Raw genomic sequence first — 10,543 nt, forward strand, 5'->3', positions numbered from 1 at the left:
AGGTTGTCCCACTGGGGTAAATAAGAATGTGCAGAATAATGAAACTCTGGCCAAATCCTCCAAAAGTTCTGTCTCGCTCAGAACAAAGGCCCAAATCCTAGTATAAAACACTGCTATGTAATTTGACCCTAATTCCCTTTCTGGCCTCATCTACTTTTTAATCCCTGGCCCCACCCTTTCTGACATCCTTCTCAATGAGGCTTTCTCTGGCATAATAATCTCACCCACTATACATGCCATCTTTTTGTTTTGTTATTTCTCTGTAACATTAAGGACCATTTAACATATTATCTATCTTTCTTGTTCATTTTTATTATTGTCTTTTATGGTGGTTTGAAAGAAAATGGCCCCCAAAGGGAGTGGCATTATTAGGAGCTGCAGCCTTGTTGGAGGAAGTGTGTCTCTGTGAGTGAAGACTTTGAGGTCTCTTGCTCAAGCTTCCTTCAGTGTGACTTTCAGTCAACTTCCTGTTGCCTGCAAGAGGTAGGACTCTCAACTACTCCTCCAGCACCACATCTGCCTGCATACTGCCGTGTTCCCAGCCATGATAATTGACTGAACCTCTAAAACTGTAAGCAAGCCAACCCAATTAAATGTTTTCATTTATAAGGGTTGCTGTGGTCATGGTGTCTCTTCACAGTAATAAAAACCCAAACTAAGACATCTTTATTCGCAGAGAAAGTACAAGCTTCACAAACATGGAGCTTTCTCTCTGTTCTATGCTGTATTTTCAATACTCAAATCTGTAATTCTCACACAGCAGAAACACTAAATATATTAATGTCATTGCAGGAATGAACAAACTATCATTTATTTTTATGTAATAACCTATCTAATCAGAGCACTTCTTTTATACCCTTTTTTCAAATTTCTGAATCATATTACCATCACATTTTTTTTAATTTAGAATTTGCTGCTGATAACTAAAACATTATCTGTCTAAATTTACTTTTGCTTTCAATGTGTTTTCCTGAAATAACTTATCATGAGTATTCTCTAAAAATCTTTTAAGTTTTTAGACCTGTGGTTTAAATGAAAATTACCCCACCACCACCACCACCATGGGCTCATATGTTTGAATGCCTCATCTCCAGTTAGTGTAACTGTTTGGGAAGGATTTGAAAGTGTGACCTTGGAGGAGTTACGTCCTAGTGGGTGAGAGACTTTGAGATTTCAAAAGCCCAGGCCAGACCCAGTCTTCTCTCTCTCTTTCCTTCCCTTCCTCCTTTCCTCTCTCTGTCTCTCTCTATCTCCCTGTCTCTCTCTGTCTCTCTTTCTCTCTGCCTACTACCCATGGATCAGGATGTAAGCTCTTAGTTACTGCTCCAGCGCCATGCCTCCCTGCCAACCAACATGCTCCTTACCATGACGATCATGAACCAACATTCTGAAACTATAAACAAGTCCCCAACTAAATGCTTCCTTTTATATGTTGCCTTGGTCATATAAAACAGTAATTAAGACAAAGCCCTAGTCTAAATCTTAGGAAATAATGGCATATCTTATTGAAAGCACTTTAATGTAGCTTGCAAAGATAAATTATTTTCTTTTGATACAATAAAAAAAACTATTTTGATTATAAAACTAGATCAGAAAAAACTACAGCGATTAAGGTAGAACACCTGAAGATTCACTTAAGAAAGAGTTTTAGTTCTAAATTATTTTAAAATATTAACAAAAATGACTTTCTTATAGTTCTGATCACTAGATCACTAAACCAGTTAATTTTAATATCCTTCCAACATTAAGGATCTATGTCAACCTTAAAAAAATAATATAAAGAGCCAGTAAGTCAAAAGTTTTTTACAATTGGTTCTGCAGTATAATCTCACTTATATATCCATATTCATATTCATTCTCTCTCTCACTTCTGCCCTCTGTGAAGCCAGGTGCAGGTATTTCAATGATAACAAATTTGTAAATCAGTTCTAAAATAAAATAGGGAAGATTAGAAAAGTAAATTGAGTTTGAGAGGGAACTGTGTATGGACCAGGTGTTGTTTATATAAGAACTACTAATTACTTTAGAAAAACCGGTTCGAGGAAGAGTATGAGTGGTCAGTGACATATTATGGCCAGAACTGAAAGCACAGGACTGAAATGGACAGGAAGACAACATGGAAAACAGTTGAGGGCAAATTCAAGAAATTTGGGTGAAAGCTAATGCAAGTAAGTGAGATTATTTCATATTTTGGAAAAAGTAGAAGGAATTTGAAAAGGAAAGTTTAGGTAGACAAGCAAGCTGGATAGCTGTAAAACACAGCAGGTCAGAAATTTAATGCTGGTAAATATTTTGAAATTATTCAATCACCTGGATTTTATAGACAAAGTAATTAGATCCCAGGAGGAAAAAGTACCAATAATCATCCTTTCATTAAGACACTTGCTAACATTTCATGTTCTCTACTCTCTTTTCCCTATCTCCTATGAGATGCTGTACAAGATCTGAAGTGCTTGTAAGATCCTAGTTGTCTACCTCAAAACTAAACTGTCAGAGAACAAATAAGGGGTAATGTACTAATGACCAACTACCTGAATCATCCTGGCTTCACACCAAGATCCAGAGTGAGCAGGATGTGGTCACACTGCAGGAGTGGCCCCTCTAGCTATGGAAACCAGCCAGGCATTGTGCTGATATACGTATTCCCATCACCAACCAAAGAAACAAGAAAGCAAAATCACCAATAATTCACCTACAAAACCATCATCTAGTCCCTTGATATGAACACACAAGGCTGCTATGGGGTCATCAAACAAATCCCCTCAGTTTCTTCCACACACAATTGCACTTCTTTCCTCTCTCACTACCATCCAAACTATCAGGACAGAACTTGAGCCACATTATCAGTCTTCCCTAATTAGTACTACATTCTTTACACTTGATTTTATAAAAACAAAACAAAATCATACAGATAGATTCATATGTTCAAAGACATTTAAAATAAATTCAAAAGAATATTTACAAAGGAGCCATGACAATGAGAAGGGAGAACACACAAAAGAAAATTCACTACATTGTTGACCTAGTACACTTTCTGTTGCTGTGATAAACACCATAACCAAGAGCAACTTCGGAAAGAAATGGTTTATTTGGCTTACAGGTTACAGTTCATCATTCATGGAAGCCAAGGAGGGAACCTGGAAACAGTAACTGAAGCAGAAACCATGTAGGAATGCTGCTTACTGGCTTGTTCAGGCTCCTTTCCTATACAGCCAGGGACACCTGCACAGGAGTGACAACAGTAAGACGGACCTTCCCACATCAATCATCCATCAAAAACAGAACAAAAAGTCCCACAGATATGCCCAGAGGGCAATCTGATGAGGCACTTCCTCAACTGAGGTTCCCTCTTTCCAGGTGACCCCAATCAAGTTGACAAGAACTAACCAACACAATTGTAATTACTTTTGTCTACACCAAAAATGTTACTATTGTAGCTCTTAAAGAACAATCATTCTTATGATAAAAAAGGAAAAAGTACATTAAAAGTACTAATGCACCTGGGAACAGGCCATGTTGCCAGCATTTTGGAGGTAGAGGCAAGAGGATAAAGTGTGCAAGGCCAGCTTCAGTTACATAAGTCCAGCCCACCTTAGGCTACATGAGACTTTGTATCAAAAACAAAGCATCGATGTCAAGAATCAGTCAGTGATGATTAATTTTGTTGTTCCTACCCTTCATGGCTCTAAGAGGGCAGTAATGGGTAGTTTTTGAGTTAGGATGATGATCTCAGTGTGCTTAGTCAGATTTTTTTGCCCATATGTCTTATCATTTAAATTTCTTCTAATTTATAATGCATATAACTAATAAAACACTATTAAATTGTTCATGTATTCCATATCCTAGAAATTAGATTAAAATTAAATGACAACCAAATACACAAATCATTTATTTTCATTAAATTGAGTGTTGAATATCTAAATTTGTTATGCAACTAAAACCCACTCACAAAAAAAACATATGAATTAATAAAACTCATGAAACATTGGTTAAAACCCAACCCTCTAAAATTGCTCTTCCCCATAGTACCTTTCTTTGTAAATGGAACCAACTTCCATTCATCCTAAGAACTGTATTCCTCCTACCTCCTAAATAGCTCTTAATTGTGTGTCAGGTCCAAAGGAAACTGCAGTTCCCCAAACTACAAACAGCAGTCCAAATATACAGAAATGAACTCAATCTGAATTATAGGGTTAGATAAAAGCCAACATTCCTCAGGAGCTTGTGGAGCCTGTCCAGCCTATCAAAAGGAGTCATTTTCCTTACCTCTGGCAAAAGGGACATATGGCTCTCCAATTCATATATACCTGTGGCACCTATCACCATAATCAAGGTCCATGCTAGCCTCTAGGCTCTCTCAGTCCCTACTCACAAGTACTTATACATTTCCAATGTCCCACACCAGTCTTCTGACCCTTCCCCGCTCCCAGCTACTCACGTTTCTTATAACCCAGCTATTCTCACTATTCTAAGCCCCTGCTCCTGTTAATCTCACTATGTTTTCTGTATTCTCTATGCCCTGCCATTCTCCCCTCTCTCTCTCAGATAGCCCTGGCCACATCCTGTCTGCTGGTCGTGTTCAATTTACCTCTTTCTCTTTCTGCTCTGGACTCTTCCAGATGGTTCTGCCATCCTCTCTTTAATATCTACAATAAAATCTTCCCATACCATGGAGCAGTCCCTCTGCCACTATTTGCCTCATTGTTCCAATCCACCTTCTATAACTAACTACCACAACCTTCTAAATTGCATGTGTGGCTCTAGCCAATACATTTTACCTCCCAAGAAAGTAGGTTTCTTTCTAAACTAGTTCTGTAGACTGCTAAAGGCCCTTAATCTAAGATCCAATGTGAGTAGTATCTGTCTTGTACACTACAAGAGTTGTTAAAAGAATTAGAAACAAGCCGGGCGGTGGTGGCGCACGCCTTTAATCCCAGCACTCGGGAGGCAGAGCCAGGCGGATCTCTGTGAGTTCGAGGCCAGCCTGGGCTACCAAGTGAGCTCCAGGAAAGGCGCAAAGCTACGCAGAGAAACCCTGTCTCGAAAAAACAAAAAAACAAAAAAACAAAAAAAAAGAATTAGAAACAAGATGTGCAATGCACTCAACCTTAAATAGAGCTTTATATAGATCGATGCTTTATTTTTTCCTATTATTTTCCTATTTCTAAACATTATCAAGAAGCTTAAAATTACTATGAAGATTAAGTGAGGTAAGATGTAAGACAGCATATATACTTACTATTTCATTTCCTTTTCATGACTCCCCCTCCCTATGACAAGATGTGGCTACTTCCTTTTCCCATTGTATCTCCTGCACATGACTTCACATAACTTCTCTTTTAACATAATGAACTAGTTTTGTTGTAGTAGTATGTTTTGTTTGGGGACTTATTTTGTTTTGTTATGTTTTTGAGTCAGGGTCTCTCTATGTAGTCCTTGCTGTCCTAAGACTTGCTATGTAGGCCAGACTGTCCAATTATAAACTGTTTTAGTAGTAAGACTCTATCCTTTCACAGCCCATCCCCTTCAAAGTCACAACTTCATGTGTAAGAAAGACCTTTATCACATATTTCAACACTCAAATAATTATTATATTCTTAAACTTGAAATACAGCATGTACAAATCATTTAAGGTATGTTAGGGCAAAAAATTATAATCAAGAAATTGGAGGTGAATGTCTTCAAAACTATGACTGTATACGTGTTTATAAAACATGATAATATAATAAAATATAAAATCTTGTGTAAATGAAATCTGAGAAGTTAGCTCTTCCAGAGATGAAAGCTTGAGTTGAAATAAAAAGAAGAGTTGCTGCATATTTGAGCAACTATGTCAGAAGAGAGATGTAAATGAAGTGACTGTTTTTTAGGTTATTTGTAAGCAATTTGAAGAATGTACATTTATATTAGTTTTTTTTTCTTTTGTGTGTGTGTAACCTATTTGTGTGTGCACATGTACATGTGTGTTGCTTTCATGCATATAGCCTGGAAAGGAAGATAGTCTACAAAAATGGAGTCCTGTTGCTAAACCAGAATTCATAAATGCCACACTTGAACTTACTACCGTGCTTTTCTGTTGGCATTCCCACTCCAGGTATTTTCAATGAACCATATTTGTTTAAAGATTCCAGAAATAAGTCAAAGATGTTTTTAACACTTGACTTTATAAAGTCACAGTGCATTAATATTATTTTATTACACTTATTTATTTATTCATTTTGTGTGTATGTGTGTACATATGTACCACACGTGTGTAGAGATCAGAGGACAACTTGCAGGAAATGATTGTCTGCTTCCACCATGTGGGTCCTCAGGGTTGGTGAACATGCCTTTTATCCACTGAGCCACCTTACTGGTATAGCAATATTGTTTGCTATGTATTCCTGGTAATGACCAAAAATTCCTTTTGAATAATCAGAGCACTCAAAAACATTTAATTACATTGTGTGTGTGTGTGTGTGTGTGTGTGTGTGTGTGTGCGCGCGCGCGCGCTTAGCACTCATGTAGAGATAAGAAGACAGCTTGCAAGAGTGGGGTCTCTTCCTCCACCATGTAGTGTGAAGGGAAGGTAACCAAACTCAGGTTCATCAAGCTCGGCAACAAAACCCCTTACCTTCTGAGCCATCTTGCCCCGTCCCCCCCCCCCGTCCCCCCCGGAGAATGTTTTAAAACAATGACTTCTTGGGTTGAGAAATAGCTTAGTTGATAAAAATACCTACCATACAAGCATTAGGACCTCAGTTTGATGTTTTGATGGTGGTGAACATTTGTAACCTCAGCAGTGAGGAGGCAGATACAGGTGGTTCCCTAGGGTTCACTGACCAGCCAACTTGGCATACTTAGTAAGTTTCAGGCCAGTAAGAGATACTGTCTCAAAAAACAAGTTGTCTAAGAAATGATATTTGGATGTCATCTGATCTATACACACACACACAAACACACACACACAAAATGGCTTCTATATGACATCATCATCGGAATGTCTTAGTTTGCCCAATTATTTTTGTTTGTTTGTTTTTGTATTTAAGACTGACTCAGTTCATTTAAGTAATACTCTCAACTAAAATAAAGCATATTTAAAAATAAAAATAAGTCTTATTATCAAATAATAACAATTATTTTACTACTTTAAAATATATTTTTATATAGTTATAATCCTGCTTACTAAGACTTCATTGTTTTCTTTACACTAAATGTTAATCAAAATACATATGAAAATGAGGTCATTTGATAAAAAGAAAAGTTCCTGATAATTTTATTGTTTAAATTTTTATTTTAATAAATACAATTGGTATTTGTATTATTGTGTGTTAAGAAACTTCCTTCATCATTCTTATAAAACATTTTCCTCTTTTTCTATTACTGTCAATGAGACTAATATAGGTGGTCACTTTCTACCCTCTTCAATTTTCTCAGTCCTTCTCTGACACTAAGCAATATTGACTTCCAAACACTTGGTTAAAAGTGTAGCTTCTTCTAATACAAATTGATTTTTATAAAATATTTATTTTTATACCTACTACATACTATGCTCTGTTTTAAAGACTTTATATTATATTAAATTAAATAAGCCAGGCATAGAAAAACAAATATTTCATTATCTCATTCATATAAGGAATCAGAGAAGTAAATGGTAGTTATTAGAGATGTTTATGCTTAAAAGGAAAGATGTGGACGAAAAGATGCACTTTTACAGTTATACAGGAGGAATAAGTTTAAGAAATTCATTGTGCAGCATGATGACTATAATGCTAATATATTCACTTTTTAAAAATATAGAATGGGTGTTGGGTTATCACAAAAACAATAATTATGTGAAGTAATATATTAGCTCGATTAAGTCATAACATATGTATACTGCAAAAACAATATTATACATGATAAATACATACAATTTTATCTATCAACTTCAAATGAATAAATAAAAGATAGATTCATCCCCTTAAGAATTCATTGTCTACTAAAGACAAAAGACAACTGTATTAAGGTTTACTGTGTTGAGTACATACAACACAGAAATAGCCTTAAAAGTGTTTAACTCATGAAGAAAAGTCTATTAATGATCATATTTTAAATCATCAAATAAGTCCACCTCTTTTATCAAGAAAGTGATGACTTAACATTTCTTTGCATTTCTCCACCTTGGCAAAACACAAATAAATAAGATATAGAAACATCTCTGAGAATTACAATAACTATCTGTTTCCTTGCTTCCCAAGGTTTAGCACTACATTTAAACATGTCAGCATAAGTCATAATTTAATTTAGAAAATATAAGTAAGTACAGACACCATTAAGACCAAATATGAATATGGCAAGAAAAGCATGAACTTATAGTCTTATATAAAATAATTATATTTCTATCTATGGTTTTCAACCATATCTATTTACATCTTTTTTGGTATTTAAGCATCTGAATAAAAATAGCATAATTAAAGGTATAAATCTGTATTATTTGTGAATTAGAAGACAAATTGATTACAATGTCATAACTCATGTATTTTAGTTGTAACATCACAAAACAGAACCTTCTCTTTCCCTAAAATAAACTTAGATTATAAGAAAAGTATTTCTATTTATGTATTAAGATATGCCTAACATTTAAAATGTTAGTATGCACATAAAAATAAAAATTTGTCACATAAGTAAGCAGTATATATGTACATTAACATTTATACTTGATTATTTGCTACTCACAGTGCCTTAAATAATATGTATAATCCTTATGAGTGCTTGGTTTCACATAAATACATATTCATTATTTCCTTTCAGTATATTAGTATTTAAAAGAAGGAAAACATAAAAATGGAAAAATGTTATTCACAGAACATTGGTGATATTCTGGTTTTATAAATACAGTCATTTCAACTTGAAGAGCCATATTTGACAGGCAAGGCAAGGATATCATATATATATATATATGGATATATATATATATATATATATATCCTTCTTTCACACCATCTGGGGGTGAGTTTAATTTTCCTCAGTCTCAGTATGCCTTCCATAAAATGTAAGCATAGCCGGCCTGGCTCAGAGGTGAAATTAAGGGCAGCAAAACCACCTAGCAAAGTTGTTTTGCTCCTACAGCCTCAGGATAAGAACTAAAGTCAACGTCATACAGGGTTGGTGAATCCTAATAACTAATCCTTATTTCCTCAAGAAGCAGTTACTCTGCAGACAGCTGAGGTTCCAAACTCTACCGTCCCAAAATTGTGGGTCCTCAGGCACAAAACTCATCAATTGGATGGATTGCGCAAATGGTCATTGATACCTGGGTTTGAAATAACAGCAGTTTGAGAAGTTTGATTTATGTATTTCAGCCCAGTTCAATGTCACCTGCCAGCGCTGATCCTTGAACACTCTTGTGACTCTCCCTCCCCCCACAGGATAAAGATATTCCCATTCCAGCTTATGCATTCATTTCTTGGGCAATTTTTCTATTGGTGAAAACAATGAACTCTTTCAATATTCTCTTATCAACAAAGGGCTCTAAGATGAAGTCCTTCTGGCTATATCCCTTCTGACTTGTCTACAATGATGACTGGCTCTGAGAAATGCCGGACGTGAAAGGGGAATAGAAGACAGACAGCTCACCTCTTTGAGCTGCTCCAGCTCTTGTTTGAGGCCGTCATACTCGGCCTCCAGCTCGTCATACTGTTGCTTGAGAGTCAGTTTCTCCTCCAGCACCACCAGCCCGTACTCGGCAGCCTGAATCTTCTCGTGGGTCGTTTCTGTGAGCTCCTTGGTCAACCTCTCTATTTCTGTCTTATAGTGGTCTACCGTTTGCAGCGCCTCTTCTGCGGCCATAGCGGGGTGGCGGAGACAGACGCGAAGCAGAAGGGGAAAGGAAACGCAAATAGGGATGGAGATTTAAAAAAAAAAAAGGGAAAGGGAAAGTGCCTGATGAATAGGCAGAGTGCCCTGAGGCCGGGCCGGCAGCGGCTGCTACACGGCCGGAAGCCGTGAGGAGGAATACACCATGGAGACTGCAGAGTGATGACCGCAGCGAGGATCCTCGGGGCCACACGCCCGGGCAGTCAGCAGCCAAGCTGCATGGTGAGGCGCAGCTTGGGCAGCGGGAGGCTCTGCGGCCTCAGAGGCGCGTGGCCGCCATGTCTCGGGCCTCGTCACTGCGGTCCACCGCCCAGTGCTCCGCGGGAGGCTGAGCTCCACCTGCTCGCTGGGCCCTGCGGCAGCCAGTGCACAGGGATGCGGACTCCGGCTGGCCGTCTCCCTCCCTGGCCGGCAGGAGGCGGGGAGGTAGGGAAGGGGGAGGAGCAAATCCAAAGCCCCACTGCGCCTCGCAGCGCGGACCGCGGAGGAGACGTGAGGGAAGAGGAACCCAAAACTAGCTGAGGAAGGATGGGAGGGTAAGGAGGGATGAGGGCTGAGGAGGGGTGAAGGTTGAGGAGAAGGACTGACTTGAAGAGAAGTGAAGGCTGAGGAGGTGAAGGAGGCGCGCGGGGGTCGGGGGGCGCAGCTGAGGAAAGGTGCTATGCTAGGCTGAGGAAGGCGGGGCCGCTGAAGAAGGACAACAGGG

General features: G+C 38.0%; 1 protein-coding gene across 7 annotated transcripts in view; it reads right to left on the reverse strand.

Annotated features, from left to right (window-relative positions):
- The window catches only part of Bicd1 (BICD cargo adaptor 1), a 188,755-nt gene extending 178,920 nt beyond the window's left edge, over positions 1 to 9,835 (reverse strand). For all 7 annotated transcript variants that reach the window (XM_028892395.2, XM_037203957.1, XM_028892392.2 and 4 more), the window contains exon 1: positions 9,598 to 9,835. In XM_028892395.2, the coding sequence (XP_028748228.1) occupies positions 9,598 to 9,810 (213 nt within the window). In that variant the 5' untranslated portion in view covers positions 9,811 to 9,835. The remainder of the gene's footprint in view (positions 1 to 9,597) is intronic.
- Positions 9,836 to 10,543: the final 708 nt, after the last annotated feature.

This window comes from Peromyscus leucopus, chromosome 3 (genome assembly GCF_004664715.2).
Source record: "Peromyscus leucopus breed LL Stock chromosome 3, UCI_PerLeu_2.1, whole genome shotgun sequence".
Lineage (NCBI taxonomy): Eukaryota > Metazoa > Chordata > Mammalia > Rodentia > Cricetidae > Peromyscus > Peromyscus leucopus.